Source organism: Hyperoodon ampullatus (assembly GCF_949752795.1).
Source record: "Hyperoodon ampullatus genome assembly, chromosome: 6".
Taxonomy (NCBI): domain Eukaryota; kingdom Metazoa; phylum Chordata; class Mammalia; order Artiodactyla; family Ziphiidae; genus Hyperoodon; species Hyperoodon ampullatus.
Window position 1 is genome coordinate 8,075,972 of NC_136919.1, and position 18,257 is coordinate 8,094,228.

Below are 18,257 nucleotides of genomic sequence, written 5' to 3' on the forward strand. Positions count from 1 at the left end.
CAATAAAGCGAGGTAGAAGTGGGCCTGACCCACACTAAATGTTCTCCGGAAGACTGTTGTTATTGTCGTTGTCACTACAGGCTGCCCAGAGGAGTAAGCGAGGCGCTCGGGTGCCCCGGGCCTGGGCTCGTCCGCCCCTCACCCACCCCCGCCTGCACCGCCCAGGGGCGGGGCCACCCGCGGCCCCCGAAGGCTCCGCCCACCTCCCAGGCCTGAACCGGAGAGCGGCGAGCGGCGGCGCTAGGACCCGGCGGGCCTGGGCTGCGGCGGGGCCTGGGCGGCCAGAGTGGCGCGGACCCCGGCTCTTGGCTCCCGGCGCCATGTGAGGGGGCTCGGGGGTCGCGGGGAGCCGGGCGCTCCCCGGGGGAGGTGAGCTGGCGCCGCGCGGGGGCGGGCAGCGGGAGGGGGGCGCTGCCTGCGCCCCTGGTGGTGGTGGGGCCGTCAGGAGCCGCTGGGGATGGAGATTGATATGGGGGCCCCGGGGGCTCCCCTAGACCCACTCACTCTTGGCAACCGCGCCTGGAGATCCCGGTCCCCGCGCCCAAGGGCTGTCGCGGGGTTCGCGGGGCCTCCTGCCGCTGACTACCCCATCAGAGCTCGGGGACCCTGCCGCCGTCCTGCCTCCCTTCTCTTCCCAGCTGAGGCTAGAGCTCCGTACCCCCCGAGTGCTGGAGTTGGGGGGTTCAGCGCAAGCGGGGCACAGAGGGTGAGTCGTCCCCCTCCTAGGTGCACCCACGGTTTCGGCGGCCCCCATTTGGAATTAGAAGCCCCCCTCCCCCTTCTCCCGGGAGCTCTCCTCCCACGCGGCTCGTGGGGGCGTCCCGAGCCTGCAGGAGGACTCCCCGAGCTGGGAGAAGCAAAGCCCCCAAACACAGGGCAGGGTGTGGCCCCATAGCCTGAGCTCACGGTTTCAGCCCTCCGGCTTGGCCCACCTTGGGGCTGAGTCCACGATCCTGGCTCAGAGCTCTGGGCTGCTGCCTCCCTAGCCTGAGCAAGTCGCTCCCAACAGTCCTGCTCTCCCGTGCTGGGCCAGGTGCTGGGAACGCACTCAGTGGCCTCTGGTCAATTCCAGCCCTGGGGGATCCTTGAGAGAGATCCAGTCAGGCTCAGCCCTGGGCTGCTCCCTGGAAACAAGCCTGGAAATAAGGCACCCCAGCAGGCTCTGGACAGTTCTGCAAGGCACTTTGCCTCTCTGAACCTCAGTCTCCTCATCTGTGAAATGGGGATAAGAGCCCCTGCTGTGAAGAATTGCCAGGAAGATTCAGTGAGTAGGTGATGCTTAGCAAGGGCTCCGCATTGATTGATGTTAGAGGGAAGTTGCTGGGCCATGCATCAGAGGGCAGGGTAGTGTTTCTCTGGCAAGCTCGTGGAGAGGCAGGCCTTGAACAATGAATAACCACAAAACTAACAACTGCTGGACTGATCAAGCACTTTCAAATCCTGTGCTTCCCTTGCCACATCTGCTTGAATCCTTCTAACAACATTGTGAGTTACCTACTCTTATTATTCCATTTCACAGATGAGGAAACTGAGGCTCAGAGAGGTCACATGGCTTGCCCGAGGCCCCTCAGCCAGTAAGTGGTGGAACCGGGATTCGCACTTGAACATGAGATGCTGTACTGACCATGGTCTTCTCAGAGCAGGATTGTGACGGGCCTGACCAGGGGGACAGTGGTCCTGGCTGAGGGCACTGCTCAGGCAAAGGTGGGAAAGTGGGGGGTGGGCCTGGGAACTGGAGTGCTCTAGTGTGTCTGGAGCTTGGGGCATCCGAAGGAAAGGGCAGTGAGAGGGGAGGCGCAGCTCAGAGAGGCAGCTGGAATGCTAGAGGCGTCAGGGTAGATGGGGACTACCCAGGGATCTGGATGACTTTTGCCTTAATGGGCTATGAATCTAAGAACAAGCCGCTCTTCCCTTCTGATGAGCCGCAGTTTCCTGATCTGTGCCGCAGGGACTGGACCCTGTGAGAGTCCGGATGAGAGTCCGGGGGCCTCCCTGTCTGGCTTTGAAGGCTGGCTGCGGAGAAATCTGAAGCTGGGCTTGGGAGGAGGGGGCTCCCGAGGAGAGGGGGCGGGGTTGGGTGGTGGGCGGAGTTAAGACCCAACCAATCAGGAGCGGCGTGGGGGCACCTCCTTTGGCCTGGGGTTCTCTGGCTATTCCTGGTGTCGGTGTAGGAGTAAACAGCTGCTAGGTCAGGGGGCGGAGATAGTGGCGGGAGATGGGAGGCCCCTGGAGGGAAGGACGGAGCTGGGGAGCTCCTGGGCCCCAGTTTCTCTCTCTGCGCACTCTCCTTCCCTTAGTGCCTTCTGGCCTCGAATCTGCTGGAGGTGGCTGGACACAAGTACTTACTCCCTTTTGACAGGTGGGGAAATTGAGATCTGCAGAGAAGCTGCGTCCTGCATGGATTGGGGGGGCGTTGGGGAGTGAGGAGCAGAGCTGGGCTTGTATGGTCCCGGACCCCACCGCGCCCCAGGGTAGGGCTGTGATTATAACCATTGGACAGATGAGTCTGAGCCGTTAACCCCCAAGATCTTATTAATGAACAAAGTCAAAGGGGAAAAAAAAGATAAGAATGAAGTCATTCAGCAGTCCTCCTGCACCCATCTCCAGGGCTCTGGAGACACAGCAGAGAATGTGAGGCCCTGTGCCAGCTGCGACCTCAGAGAGCTCTCAGCGGGGAGGTGGCATGCAGGAGACATTCCTGGCCCACCTCAGGCTGGGAGGATGAGTGGGCATGAACAACATTGTGGAGGGTGTCCTAGTCAGAGGGGCCAGTTTATGCAAGGCCTGGAAGGGTATGAGTGTAGAGGAGTTTGGGGACCTACAAGGAATGTTATTCCCAGGCCTCAGGAACATAAGACAGGGTTTAGAGTAGGGGTGTGAATGGGGCTCCTGCTGGGTGGGGGGCAGGCCCCCCCCCCGCAAGGGAGCCAGTTTTAGGCCTACCAGCTGCCTTCAAGCAGAGTGGGAGAGTGCACGGGCAGAGACAGAGGCAGGGCTCTGCCACCACCTGGCTGTATGACATCAGGCCGGTTCCTGCCCTTTCTGGGCCTCAGTGTCTCCACCTGAAAAATGGGTACAGCCCTGAGCCTTGAAGTCATGGGTGGGTAGGAGGGCTGGCAGGGGTGGGGAGGGTGTAGCCTAGGACCAGCTGGACTTGGGGGAGGGCACCCAGGCCACTAACTCTTTCTGTGGCTTGCAGGTGTGACCCCACACCCCTGCCCCCTGGGCCACCTGCAGGACGCTGGCCCCTGCCCCTCAGCAGACGCCGGAGAGAGATGAGTAGCAACAAAGTAAGTCCCCCTTCGTTTCTTGTCCCCATCTCAGCTTCTTATTTCCCTCCGTGAAATGGGCTCCTTTGGACCTGCCTCAGACCCAGGTGCTACAAGTCTCTCTTCCCTGCCGAGAAGCTGCTGATGCCTGGGAGACCCTGGTGTGAGCCCTGCTGTGGCCACTGAACTGTGTGGCCTGGGCAAGCTCCTGCCTCTCTCTGGGCCCAGGTCCACCTCTGTCCTCCTAGACCTGACTGGTCCATCTGTGGTAAAGGACTGGCCGAGAAGGTGCCTGTGGAGTGCTGTGCAGGGGGTGGGGGTGGGGAGTGAAGGTGAATGGGAGGTTGGGAGAGGGGTCAGTGGTCAGAGTCAAAGATGACATGATATTGTGAGCATCAATCTGAGGGTGTCAGGGTTCCCCATGACCCATTCATTTATGCTTGCCTGAGCACCTACTATGTGCCTGACCCTGCACACCCCTTTCCTAGCTGCACTACAACTTTGGCAGAGCCTGGGGGTTGGCGGTGGGGTGATCTGGGTGTGTCTGGGTCCAATCCAGAAAGAGAAACCACACAGTAATTTGAATAGAGAAAGTTTAATATAAAGAATTACTCATTTTAATTGGGCATGGGAGTAACAGGGGATTAGAACTCTACAGAATACAGGAATAGCAGGTGTAAGGAGCAGCCACTGGGAATTTCCAGTCGTTAGGACTTGGTGCTTCCACTGCTGGGACCCAGGTTCGATCTCTGGTTGGGGAACTAAGATCCTGAAAGCCGTGTGGCACGGCCAAGAAAAAAAAAAAAAAAAGGAGCTGCTACCACACCCAGGGTTGAGACCCAGGCCTTGCTGGGCTAGAGAGGGCACAGCTATGGCCCACTGGATGGCAGAGAACTCACTGTGGTGCTGTGCTGTGGAAGTTGTCATAAATCCAACTGCTAGGCTACAAGGAAGGCTGTTCACAGGAGATAACTCCCAAGAGACACTTCAAGCATCAAGTAAAACTGCTCCAGGGAGGGGAAGCTTACGTTTTTTGGGTGTTGCTGGTGGTTGAGTGTGCCACATGAGCGCAACTCTGGAGAAGCTGTGGTCGCAGCAGGAATCAGAGGCACTCTGCTTCAAAACTGCCTGAGGCTGGATGCTGGAGGAAGCTGCTGGCCACTGGGAGAAAGCCATGCGTGCTGTAGAAGCAAGTGCACCGGCACCAGGCCCAAAGCCCCCAGAACCAGGAAGCAAACTCCCTTCCTCCTGACATGTCTCTCTGGCGCCCTCTACGGACAAAGTTTATTATGCAGTTCGCTGGCAAGGAAAAACCTGTAAAGGGCCCAGATCCGTTTTCACAGAGCAGGCAAAAAGAGTAAACCTGGAGCTGAGAAGCAATACATTAATAACCAGCCCAGGGGGCTCAGCACAAGGATCCAGGACTCCCGGGTCCCACCTAGCCTTGCAGACCCCAGGCAAATAAATACCAGTGGACACTTCAGATATCACTTTCCTGCCCTTTGCCATATGTTGGTGTACTGACTACCCATGCATCCTGATTCCTGACCAGATCCTTTCCCTTCAGGTTTAAATGAATGGTAAACACTTATAAAGAGTTACTGTTTGGGGGAAGACCTAGACCCTCTCCTTGGAATGTCCCCCCTGTCTCCAAGCATCCTTCCAGCTGCAGCTGGAAGGATCCTTCTGACCCACACTTCCAATCTAATCCAGCAAACCCTGAGAACCTTCTGTGCTCTGGGCCCTGCCCTGGGAGCTGAGATACAGTGGGGATCAAGGCTGACTCAGTCCCAGCCCTCAGAACTCATGGTTTAATTGAGGGGGACGGCTCTTTGAATGCAGTGTGATTGGTGCTGTGATAGGCGGTGCTCAGGGGGCTGGAGGAGGCCTTCCTGGGGGCGGTAGTGCTTGAACTGGTCTGGAATGAAGAGCAGGAGTTAGCAGGCACAGTAGGTGGCAAGGAGCCTGCCGGGCAGCTGGGCCCTCACTGGCCTCTCCCCTCTCCAGGAGCAGCGGTCAGCAGTGTTCGTGATCCTCTTTGCCCTCATCACCATCCTCATCCTCTACAGCTCCAGCAGTGCCAATGAAGTCTTTCATTATGGCTCCCTGCGGGGCCGTACCCGCCGGCCGGTCAACCTCAAGAAGTGGAGCATCACCGATGGCTACATCCCCATTCTCGGCAACAAGGTAGGGCAGCTGCTTTGGGAAGCTCCCTGGGAGCTGCCTGGAGACTAATCCTCCCCGTTGCCCACCATCGCTGCTCCCACCTCCTTCTTCTCCTCCACTTCTTCTCTCTACATCCACCATCCCTCCTAAAGGAAAGGGTGAATCCCAAGAGTCCAGTGCCTTCAGCCCCTTGTTGGCTGTGTGACCTCAGACAAGTACCCTGTCTCTCTCTGGGCCTCAGTTTTCTCCAAGGTCCCACCCTTAGTGCTAATATCCTATCATTTCCTGAGTCAGAATCCCTTTGGAAAAGTCTCTCTGGTTTTCACTGATCTCTGTCTCTGCATGGGAGTCTACATAGGCTTTCGGAGTAGGACACTAGGGTACTTGACAACACAACAACAGTAACAGTAATGGCTGCCCCTTGTCAACTGCCTGCTGTGCACTGAGCACTGTGATCAGCAGTAATCCTCATACCAGCCCGGTGAGGTTAGCGTGATCTCCCTTGAAGAGATGAGGAAATTGAGGCTCAGAGAGGTGAAGTCACTTGCCCAAGGCCACACAGCAAGGGAGGGGAGGAGCCAAGGTATTGCCCCAATGCCTGATGAGCTACGGCTGTGTCAAGAGGCCAACAGTCATGCTGGGGCTTCTGTTGGCCTTGGGTAACCATGAAACTCAGGTTGTGTTTGTGGAGTTCACCCTGTAGTCCTCTGAGCCCTAATGTTTTCCCTGGGGTCAGGGAGAAAATTATTGGCCTCAAGCATGGACTCCACCTTCTAGGAGGAGGTCTCCCCAGGCCCTGCCTACCTCTCTCTCCTCCCTCACTAAAACCCTCATAAATCTCTCAGGGTCTTTGCATACAGTGTGCTGGTCCTGGGGCTCTGAACATACTCTCACTGGAAAAGGGCCCATTAGCAGGTGTTTAGAGACAGATCAACTCCCAGTTGAGACTTTTTCTACCCTAAGGACCCTTGAAAGAGAAATTTAAAAGGTGGAACCTAGGAGAAAGTGCAATGGCTTGAGTGTGGGCAATGTGGCAGGGAATGAGACAGAGCCTGGCTTGCAGCTGTTTCCAGCCTCATAGGAGAAGCCAGAAAGGAGGAGCTCAGGAAAGCTGGCAAAGCCATCGGTTGAGGTACATGGGACATGTTGCTTGATCTTAGAGTAAGGGCTCAGGGAAGGCTGTCTGGAGGAGGTGGCACCTGAGCTTAGCCTTGAAGGGTGCATGGGAATTCCATGGGCAGAAAATAGGCTTCAGATAGCTTGTGGTTCCAACCCATTCGTTTCACCAATGTGGAAACAGAGGCTCAGGGCAGCCTCCACACCCTTTCCTACTGACAAGGTGGTGTCCTGTTCATGGGTGATGTGGAAATGTCATGGGTGCATTGGGGAGGATGTCTTCTCTGGGGAGGCTGAGGCTGGGGCTCTGTGGCCATATAGACCTGGGTTCACATCCTAGCCCTGCACTCCTCTGCTGTATGACTTTGGGGACATCCCTGCATGGCTGTTCTGTTCTTCTGTTCCTTAACTCTGCCCCAACTGAGCAGCCTTCTTTTGCTTCTCAACACACCATGGTCCTCCCACATCAGAGCCTCTGGTCTTGCTGTTTCTCCTGCTTGAATACTTTCCCCTGCATGGTTCCTTTTCAATCTTCAGGTGTCAGCTCAGAGAGGCCTCCCCAGGTGACTTTTCTAGAGCAGCTCTCACTCCCGCCACTCCTGATCCCCTGCCCCTATCTTATTTCCTTCCCAGCGTGTTTCACTTACCACCTGGCATTATTTTATCGTTTACTTGTACACCCTGTCTCCCCACCCATGAGCTTCTTGAAGCCAGGAGTGGGGTCTCTTTTGTTCATTGTCTGTCCCTTGTACTTGGCCATTAGCCAGCTTGCTATAAAGATTTGTTGAATGTTGAATGAATGGGCCTCAGTCTCCCTGTCTTTAAAATGAACATCATAATTCCTGCTTCCTGGAGGCCTGGATGTACAGAGCACAGCGCCTGGCACTGAGTGGTCATAACAGTGTTGGCTTTCCTTACCCCCCCAGACTCTGCCCTCCCGGTGCCACCAGTGTGTGATTGTCACCAGCTCCAGCCACCTGCTGGGCACCAAGCTGGGCCCTGAGATCGAGCGGGCCGAGTGCACAATCCGCATGAATGACGCACCCACCACGGGCTACTCAGCCGATGTGGGCAACAAGACCACCTTCCGCGTAGTGGCCCATTCCAGCGTATTCCGTGTGCTGCGGAGGCCCCAGGAGTTCGTCAACCGGACCCCTGAAACCGTGTTCATCTTCTGGGGTCCCCCCAACAAGATGCAGAAGCCCCAGGGCAGCCTGGTGCGCGTCATCCAGCGGGCAGGCCTGGTGTTCCCCAATATGGAGGCTTACGCCGTCTCTCTTGGCCGCATGCGCCAGTTTGATGACCTCTTCCGGAGTGAGACAGGCAAGGACAGGTACCAACCTCCTGCCCGCTCCCTCTGGCCAGCCCTGTGCTCCCTCTCAGCACGCTCCATCCAGAGGGCCTGTTGCTCCCAGCATGCACTGCTGTGAGGGTGTGGTCACTTCTTGCCACCTTCTGGTCAGGTTTCCTAGGGGAGTTGGCTTCATGTCCAGCTCTTAGCATGAGTCATTTCCAACATGCTCTGCATGGCCTTGTCTCCCCCGGGTGCATGAATGGCTCTGAGAGACTAGGGCTCCCAGCATGCTCTACTCTAAGGTTGCACAGTCACTCCTAGCATCTTTCTAGGAGAGCTGCTCCATAGCATGCCTCATGGAAAGTGTTGACCATACCCAGCACATCTTACTTTAAGCACATGGTTGTTCCCAGCATGCTCTATTCTAAGGCTACATCACCCTCAGTATGCCCTTCTCTGACTAATCTCCCTAGAAAAGCTAAGCCAGTGCTATCCAATAGAAATGTCATGGAAGCCACACAGGTAATTAAAATTTTTATAGTAGCCACATTTAAAAAGTAAAAAGAAACAGGTAAAATTAAATTTAATATATTTTTACTTAACTCAATATGTCCAACATATAGATTGTGTACATATTTTGTTTGATTTATATCTAAATATTTTAAAAATTTTGGAGCTATTGTAAATAGCATTAAAAAAATTTTTTTTTGGTTTCCCATTATTCATTGCTAGTATATAAAAATATGATAGATTTTTGTGTGTTGACCTTATATCCTGTAATCCTACTAAACTTACTTATTGGTTCTGGGAGATTTTTGTAGATTCTTTGGGATTTTCTGTGCAAATGATCATGATGTAAGGACATGCAAATAAGGACAGTTATTTTTTCCTTTCCAATCTACATGCCTCTTATTTCTTTTTCTTGCCTTGTTGCACTGGCTAGTACTTTCAATATAACATTGAATTGTATTGGAAGTGGTGAGAGTAGACATCCTTGCCTTGGTCTCAGGCTTAGGGGGAAAATGTTCAGTCTTTCATCATTGAATATGATGTTGGCTGTAGGTTTTTGAAGCTACGGGTTGAGGAAGTTATCAGGTTGAGGAAGTTTCCTTCTCTTACTGGTTTGCTAAGAGTTTTTTTTAATCATTCCTGGATATTGAATTTATCAAATGTTTTTCTGCATCAATTGATATCGCATGGTTTTTCTTTTTTTTGAATTTTTGAATTTTATTTTTATTTTTTATACAGCAGGTTCTTATTAGTTATCTATTTTATACATATTAGTGTATATATGTTAATCCCAATCTCCCAATTCATCCCACCACCCCCGCCACTTTCCCCCCTTGGTGTCCATACGTTTGTTCTCTACATCTGTGTCTCTATTTCTACCCTGCAAACCGGTTCATCTGTACCATTTTTCTAGGTTCCACATATATGGGTTAATAAACGATATTTGTTTTTCTCTGTCTGACTTACTTCACTCTGTATGACAGTCTCTAGATCCATGCATGTCTCTACAAATGACCCAATTTCGTTCCTTTATATGGCTGAGTAATATTCCATTGTACGTATACACCACATCTTCTTTATCCATTTGTCTGTCGATGGGCATTTAGGTTGCTTCCATGACCTGGCTATCGTAAATAGTGCTGCTATGAACATTGGGGTGCATGTGTCTTTTTGAATTATGGTTTTCTCTGGGTATATGCCCAGTAGTGGTGTTGCTGGGTCATATGGTAATTCTATTTTTAGTCTTTTAAGGAACCTCCATACCGTTCCCCATAGTGGCTGTATCAATTTACATTCCCACCAACAGTGCAAGAGGGTTCCCTTTTCTCCACACCCTCTCCAGCATTTGTTGTTTGTAGATTTTCTGATGATACCCATTCTAACTGGTGTGAGGTGATACCTCATTGTAGTTTTGATTTACATTTCTCTAATAATTAGTGATGTTGAACAGCTTTTCATGTGCTTCTTGGCTATCTGTATGTCTTCTTTGGAGAAATGTCTATTTAGGTCTTCTGCCCATTTTTTGATGGGGTTGTTTGTTTTTTAATATTGAGCTGCATGAGCTGTTTATATATTTTGGAGATTAATCCTTTGTCCATTGATTCGTTTGCAAATATTTTCTCCCATTCTGAGGGTTGTCTTTTCGTGTTGATTGTAGTTTCCTTTGCTTTGCAAAAGCTTTTACGTTTCATTAGGTCCCATTTGTTTATTTTTGTTTTTATTTCCATTACTCTAGGAGGTGGATCAAAAAAGATCTTGCTGTGACTTATGTCAGTGTTCTTCTTATGTTTTCCTCTAAGAGTTTTATAGTGTCTGGTCTTACATTTAGGTCTCTAATCCATTTTGAGTTTATTTTTGTGTATGGTGTTAGGGAGTGTTCTAATTTCATTCTTTTACATGTAGCTGTCCAGTTTTCCCAGCACCACTTTGAAGAGGCTGTCTTTTCTCCATTGTATATCCTTGCCTCCTTTATCAAAGATAAGGTGACCAGGCTTCCCTGGTGGCACAGTGGTTGAGAGTCTGCCTGCCGATGCCAGGGGACATGGGTTCGTGCCCCGGTCTGGGAAGATCCCACATGCCGCGGAGTGGCTGGGCCCGTGAGCCATGGCTGCTGAGCCTGCGCGTCCGGAGCCTGTGCTCCACAACGGGAGAGGCCACAACAGTGAGAGGCCCACGTAGAGCAAAAAAAAAAAAAAAAGATAAGGTGACCATATGTGCGTGGGTTTATCTCTGAGCTTTCTTCCTGTCCCATTTATCTATATTTCTTTTTGTGCCAGTACCATATTGTCTGGATTACTGTAGCTTTGTAGTATAGTCTGAAGTCAGGGAGTCTGATTCCTCTAGCTCCGTTTTTTTCCCTCAAGACTGCTTTGGCTATTTGGGGTCTTTTGTGTCTCCATACAAATTTTAAGATTTTTTTGTCTAGTTCAGTAAAAAATGCTGCTGGTAATTTGATAGGGATTGCATTGAATCTGTAGATTGCTTTGGGTAGTATAGTCATTTTCACAATATTGATTCTTCCAATCCAAGAACATGGTATATCTCTCCATCTGTTTGTGTGATCTCTGATTTCTTTCATCAGAGTCTTATAGTTTTCTGAGAACAGGTCTTTTACCTCCTTAGGTAGGTTTATTCCTAGTATTTTATTCTTTTTGTTGCAATGGTGAATGGGATTGTTTCCTTAATTTCTCTTTCTGATCTTTCATTGTTAGTGTATAGGAATGCAAGAGATTTCTGTGCATTAATTTTGTATCCTGCAACTTTACCAAATTCATTGATTAGCTCTAGTAGTTTTCTGGTGGCATCTTTAGAATTCTCTATGTATAGTGTCATGTCATCTGCAAACAGTGACAGTTTTACTTCTTTTCCAATTTGTATTCCTTTTATTTCTTTTTCTTCTCTGATTGCCGTGGCTAGGACTTCCAAAACTATGTAGAATAATAGTGGTGAGAGTGGACATCCTTGTCTTGTTCCTGATCTTAGAGGAAATGCTTTCAGTTTTTTCACCATTGAGGATGATGTTTGCTGTGGGTTTGTCATATATGGCCTTTATTATGTTGAGGTAGATTCCCTCTATGCCCACCTTCTGGAGAGTTTTTATCATAAATTGGTGTTGGATTTTTGTCAAAACTTTTTCTGCATCTATTGAGATGATCATATGGTTTGTATTCTTCAATTTGTTAATATGGTGTATCACATTGATTGATTTGCATATATTGAAGAACCCTTGCATCCCTGGGATAAATCCCACTTGATCATGGTGTATAATCCTTTAAATGTGTCGTTGGATTCTGTTTGCTAGTATTTTGTTAAGGATTTTTGCACATATATTCGTCAGTGATATTGGTCTGTAATTTTCTTTTTTTGTAGCATCTTTGTCTGGTTTGGGTATCAGGGTGATGGTGGCCTCATAGAATGAGTTTTGGAGTGTTCCTTCCTCTGCAATATTTTGGAAGACTTGAGAAGGATGGGTGTTATTAGCTCTTCAGTAAATGTTTGATAGAATTCACCTGTGAAGCCATCTGGTCCTGGACTTTTGTTTATTGGAAGGTTTTTAATCACAGTTTCAATTTCATTACTTGTAATTGGTCTGTTCGTATTTTCTATTTCTTCCTGGTTCAGTCTTGGAAGGTTATACCTTTCTAAGAATTTGTCCATTTCTTCCAGGTTGTCCATTTTATTGGCATAGAGTTGCTTGTAGTAGTTTCTTAGGATGCTTTGGATTTCTGCAGTGTCTGTTGTAACTTCTCCTTTTTCATTTCTAATTTTATTGATTTGAGTCCTCTGCCTTTTTTTCTTGATGAGTCTGGCTAAAGGTTTATCAATTTTGTTTATCTTCTCAAAGAACCAGCTTTTAGTTTTATTGATCTATGCTACTGTTTTCCTTGTTTCTATTTCATTTATTTCTGCTCTGATCTTTATTATTTCTCTCCTTCTGCTAACTTTGGGTTTTGTTTGTTCTTCTTTCTCTAGTTCCTTTAGGTGTAAGTTTAGATTGTTTATTTGAGGTTTTTCTTGTTTCTTGAGGTAGGCTTGTATAGCTATAAATTTCCCTCTTAGAACTTCTTTTGCTGCATCCCATAGATTTTGGATCATCATGTTTTCATTGTAATTTGTCTCTAGGTATTTTTTGATTTCCTCTTTGATTTCTTCAGTGATCTCTTGGTTATTTAATAACGTATTGTTTAGCCTCCATGTGTTTGTGTTTTTTACGTTTTTTTCCCTGTAATTGATTTCTAATCTCATAACGTTGTGGTTAGAAAAGATGCTTGATATGATTTCAATTTTCTTAAATTTACTGAGGCTTGATTTGTGACCCAAGATGTGATTTATCCTGGAGAATCTTCCATGGACACTTGAGAAGAAAGTGTAATCTGTTGTTTTTGGATGGAATGTCCTATAAATATCAGTTAAATCTATGTGGTCTATTGTGTCATTTAAAGCTTCTGTTTCCTTATTTATTTTCATTTTGGATGATCTGTCCGTTGGTGTAAGTGAGGTGTTAAAGTCCCCCACTATTATTGTGTTATTGTCGATTTCCTCCTTTATAGCTGTTAGCAGTTGCCTTATGTATTGAGGTGCTCCTATGTTGGGTGCATATATATTTATAATTATTATATCTTCTTCTTGGATTGATCCCTTGATCATTATGTAGTGTCCTTCCTTGTCTCTTGTAACATTCTTTATTTTAAAGTCTATTTTATCTGATATTAGTATTGCTACTCCAGCTTTCTTTTGATTTCCATTTGCATGGAATATCTTTTTCCATCCCCTCACTTTCAGTCTGTATGTGTCCCTAGGTCTGAAGTGGGTCTCTTGTAGACACATATATATGGGTCTTGTTTTTGTATCCATTCAGCGAGCCTGTGTCTTTTGGTTGGAGCATTTAATCCATTCACGTCTAAGGTAATTATCGATATGTATATTCCTATGACCATTTTCTTAATTGTTATGGGTTTGTTTTTGTAGGTCCTTTTCTTCTCCTGTGTTTCCCACTTAGAGAAGTTCCTTTAGCATTTGTTGTACAGCTGGTTTGGTGGTGCTGAATTCTCTTAGCTTTTGCTTGTCTGTAAAGCTTTTGATTCCTCCATCAAATCTGAATGAGATCCTTGCTGGGTAGAGTAATCTTGGTTGTAGGTTCTTCCCTTTCATCACTTTAAATATATCGTGCCACCCATTTCTGGCTTGTATAGTGTCTGATGAGAAATCAGCTGTTAACCTTATGGGAGTTACCTTGTATGTTGTCATTTTTCCCTTGTTGCTTTCAATAATTATTCTTTGTCTTTAATTTTTGTCAATTTGATTACTATGTGTCTCAGCGTGTTTCTCCTTGGGTATCCTGTTTGGGACTCTCTGCGCTTCCTGGACTTGGGTGGCTATTTCCTTTCCCATGTTAGGGAAGTTTTTGACTATAATCTCTTCAAATATTTTCTTGGGTCCTTTCTCTCTCTCTTCTCCTTCTGGGACCCCTATAATGGGAATGTTGTTGCGCTTAGTGTTGTCCCAGAGGTCTCTTAGGCTGTCTTCGTTTCTTTTCATTCTTTTTTCTTTATTCTGTTCCATGGCATTGAATTCCACCATTCTGTCTTCCAGGTCACTTATCTGTTCTTCTGCCTCAGTTATTCTGCTATTGATTCCTTCTAGTGTATTTTTCATTTCAGTTATTGTATTGTTCATCTCTGTTTGTTTGTTCTTTAATTCTTCTGGGTGTTTGTTCTTTAATTCTTCTAGGTCTTTGTTAAATGTTTCTTGCATCTTTCCACTCTTTGCCTCCATTCTTTTTCCGAGGTAGTGGATCATCTTCACTACCATTATTCTGAATTCTTTTGCTGGAAGGTTGCCTATCTCCACTTCATTTAGTTTTTTTGGGGATTTTATCTTGTTCCTTCATCTGGTACAAAGTCCTCTGCCTTTTCATTTTGTCTATCTTTCTGTGAATGTGGTTTTCCTTCCACAGGCTGGAGAATTGTCTCACATGGTTTTTAAGATTATTAATCTGATGGATTATATTGATTGATTTTTGTATGTTGAATCAGCTTTGCATTTCTGGAATAAACTCAACTTGGTTGTGGGTGTCTTATTTTTATATATTGCTAGACATGATTTGCAATATTTTGTTGAGATTTTTGTATCTATGTTTGTGAGAGATACTGGTCTGTAGTTTATTTTGTACTGTCTTTGCCTGGTTTTGGTAACATGGTAATGTTGGCCTCAGAAAGTGAATTGGGAAATATTTTCTCTTCTATTTTCTGGAAGAGATTGTATAGAATTGGTTTTATTTCTTCTTTAAATGTTTGGTAGAATTTACCAGTGAAACTGTTGGCCTGGAGAGTTCTTTTTCAGAAGAATTTAAACTATGAATTCAATTTCTTTAAGAGTTATAGGATATTCAGGTTATCTATTTCATCTTGAGTGAGTTTTGGTAGTTTGTGGTTTTCAAGGAATTGGCCCATTTCATCTAAATTGTCAAATTCATGTACGTCGTTTTTTGCGGTTTTCTTATTATTCTTTTAATGTCTTCAGGGTCTATGATGATATCCTCTTTTTTTATTCTTGATATTGGTAATTTGTGTCTTTTCTCCCTTCTTTGTCAGTCTTGTGAGAGGTTTATTTTCTTTTAAACTTTTCAAAGAACCACGCTCAATCAAATATATCCAAAATATTTTCAGTTCAACATGTAATCAGTATCAAAAATGATCAGTAACATAGTCTACATTCTTTTTTTCATACTATCTAAGGAATCAAGTGTGTATTTTACACTGACAGCACATCTTAACGACATGTCAAGTGTTCACGTGTGCCCTCATGTGGCTAGTGACTGCTGTAGTGGGCACACAGCCTGAGGTTCTTGGTTACTTTTTCCATGCCTTGCTCTGAACTTGTGGTCACTTCCGGCATCACCTTCTCTGATTAGTCTCCCCTTAGGAGTTTTCTCCTAGCATGTACATAACTGCTTCTACCTACCATGCTCTGTGATCATGGTTACTCCCAGCCTGCCCAGGTGTGACCAGTCTCCCCAGGAGTTAGTTCCCAGCATGCTGTGTTCCTATTCCTCCCCTCAAAGGAGCAGTCCCCACACCCCTCATCTCTGTCCAGACAGCTTGCCCTCTGCCAGCTTGCCCGTGCTGCCACAGCAGGGCTGGACAGGGGGTGACTGAAATGGGGGGAAGCCCCCATGAGTGGGTGGGAAGAGTTCTGGAAAACTCTGTGTGGGTTGACCCTTCCTCCCTGCCTGCATGCCCCCTCATCGTGACCCCTCTCTGCCCCCAGGGAAAAGTCCCACTCGTGGTTGAGCACAGGCTGGTTCACCATGGTGATTGCGGTGGAGTTGTGTGACCATGTGCACGTCTATGGCATGGTCCCCCCCGACTACTGCAGGTGAGCACCCCCAGGGCGATGCCCAGCCATTGGCCACAGGGTGGAGCTGGGGTTCCAGAAACCTTGGCTGGGGTGCCTTCAAGGGCCTCTATTTTATAGTATTCAAACTGCTCTGCCGAGATCTAGGCTCTTTAGAGCTACCCCAGGATCCTCAATCCCAAGCTTAGCCAGAGTCCAGAGTTTGTATATTAATAATAACTATTTTCATTTTTACTATATGAAAAGCCCAGCAGGTGACAGCTGTTTTTTGCTAAGTGCTGACCATGTACCAAGCATGGCTTTTTATTATCTCATTTACTCCTTATAGTGACTGTAAGGGATAAGTGCACTATTCTCCCCATTTCATAGATAGAAAAACTGAGCAGGGCGTTTTGTGAGTGGCCTCAGTTCCCACGAACAGTAAGGGGTGGGGGCCAGGCTCCAGAGCCCGCAGTCCTTACCACTACCCCCTATTGCCACCCTCTTGGGAAAAGGAAAAGTTTCCACTGCATTAAAAAAAAAAAAAGAAAGAAAAAAGAAAGTTTGAGAGTCACACACCTAGTCCATCCTACACCCATTTCACAGATGGGGAAACTGAGGCCCAGGGAGGGGCAGGGATTTCCCCCACTGAGGCCCTATAGCAGATCAGGGGCTGGAAAGGGCAGGGTCCTGCTGGTGCCCACCTTGCCCTTATGGCCCCATCTGCTCTGCCCCAGCCAGCGGCCCCGCCTGCAGCGCATGCCCTACCACTACTATGAGCCCAAGGGGCCGGACGAGTGTGTCACCTACATCCAGAATGAGCACAGCCGCAAGGGCAACCACCACCGCTTCATCACGGAAAAGAGAGTCTTCTCGTCCTGGGCCCAGCTGTACGGAATCACCTTCTCCCACCCCTCCTGGACCTAGGCCACCCTGCCTGTGGGACTCTCACCAGGGACACAGGAGAAGCGGGTGTCTGCCCAGCCGCTCGACCAAGGGCCATCGTCTGGCTAATCAAGGCTGGTCAGAGTGTCTTCTGGCCATTCCGGCCTTGAAGAGGATATAATCTCCAGCCATTCAGGGCCTGGGGGTATCTCTTGGCCAATCAGGGATTTGGGCTTCTATGTGGTTAATCGGGTGTCAAGGGTATTTCTTGTCCAGTCAGGGTCTGAGCATAGTCAATCAGGGTATTTCTGAGTAATCCGAGGCTAATGTCATGTCCTTTCCCATGAGGCCTTGGTTCAGAGTCCCAGGATGGACTCTAAATCACTTCCTATTGGTTGGGACAGTGGGGTCCTGTCCCAAGGAGCTGGGAACTCATGTCGCCCCCTCACTCCCCAGAGCCAGAAAGAGGTTGTGTGGCGGTGGAAGCTGTCTGGAGCCCAGGCAGGGCATCTGTGGGGTTCGGGGGGTTCCAGGCATGGGAGGCTGGTGTCCGGGTCTTGGCTCTGCCCTGAGTGGCCTTGGACAGATCCCTTGCCCCCTGTCTGGGCATCCTTCTGCCTGTGTCAAGTTCTAGAGTCTGAGAACCCTCCCACCTCCCCCAACGACCACCTTGGGTCTGTCCTCCGTCAAGATTGGACCCCTCCAGCCACCACCCCTTGCCGGGGGGCTCCACTCTCTGAGGGTCTGGGGTTCCCTTCCCCACCTCCTCCTGGAAACTTGAGGATATTTTTGTGCAAACTCTCCCAGGCTTTGGGGGACTCTGAAAAGAAGGGACAAGCCTTCAGCTGTTCTCTTAGCCCTTCCGCCCAGCTGCCATTAGCGTGGCTCTTAAAGAGCCAGGCCCCCTTTTCTGCCATCCAGCAGTGAGGTTTTCCACCTGTTGGAGGAGCCCTTGGGGCTGAGAGAGGGGGGATCCCAGCCCAGCTGAGGTTTCCTGCAGCCCCTTTGTCTGCAGCTGCTGGAGTAGTCCCAGGGTCTCCCCGGCTGGGCCTGGGAAGGCCCTAGGGGGCTGGGAGCTGTTGCCTGAGTTCTATCCCCTCCCTCTACATCAGGCACTTTATTGCTGCACTTCAGTGGGGTGGGTTTAATCCCTGCTCTTCTGGAGTCTTGAAGAGAAGACTGGAGGAGGCTGTGGAATGGGTCGAGTCAGGTGGAGGAGACGGAGGCCTGCAGTGAGCCATCGCACACTGGGGCAAGGCGTGGGGGCCAGCGACTACCCTAGACTTGGTTTTGTAATGATTTGTACAGGAATAAACACACCTAAGCTCCGGCTGCGTTTCCTGTGTTCTGGGTTCGAGCTCTGCTTTCTTCGGGCCCCATTGGGACAGTGCCCACACTGTCCAGGCTGGGAGCCCACACACAAGCAGGATGTCCAGCTTTGTCAGCTGGCCAGTGAGTCATGCATGTTACAGCTTGGGTGGAGACCTGGCAGCCCTGGGGGCTGGAGGTACGTGGGCTTCCGGAGCCAAGCCCACCTGGCTCTTCCAGTCTGGCCTCCCCTTGCCTGTGTGACCTTGAGCAAGTCACTGCCCCTCTCAGAGCCCCAGTTCCCTCTTGGCTGAAACCAGACAGACACTGCTCTCAAGGAACTCAAGATAGAGGGAGGGGAGGGGCCCCACGAC

At 48.8% G+C, this 18,257-nt stretch overlaps 1 protein-coding gene across 1 annotated transcript; it reads left to right on the forward strand.

Annotated features, from left to right (window-relative positions):
• Positions 1–1,625: 1,625 nt before the first annotated feature.
• ST6GALNAC6 (ST6 N-acetylgalactosaminide alpha-2,6-sialyltransferase 6) lies at positions 1,626–16,697 on the forward strand (the record flags this gene model as incomplete). The annotated part of the gene is given in 8 exon segments (XM_079706016.1): positions 1,626–1,669; positions 1,671–1,691; positions 1,693–1,704; positions 3,200–3,290; positions 5,277–5,456; positions 7,478–7,884; positions 15,625–15,732; positions 16,428–16,697. Coding segments are annotated over 8 exon segments (1,053 nt in total). The 3' UTR covers positions 16,618–16,697.
• Between the last annotated feature and the right edge of the window lie 1,560 nt (positions 16,698–18,257).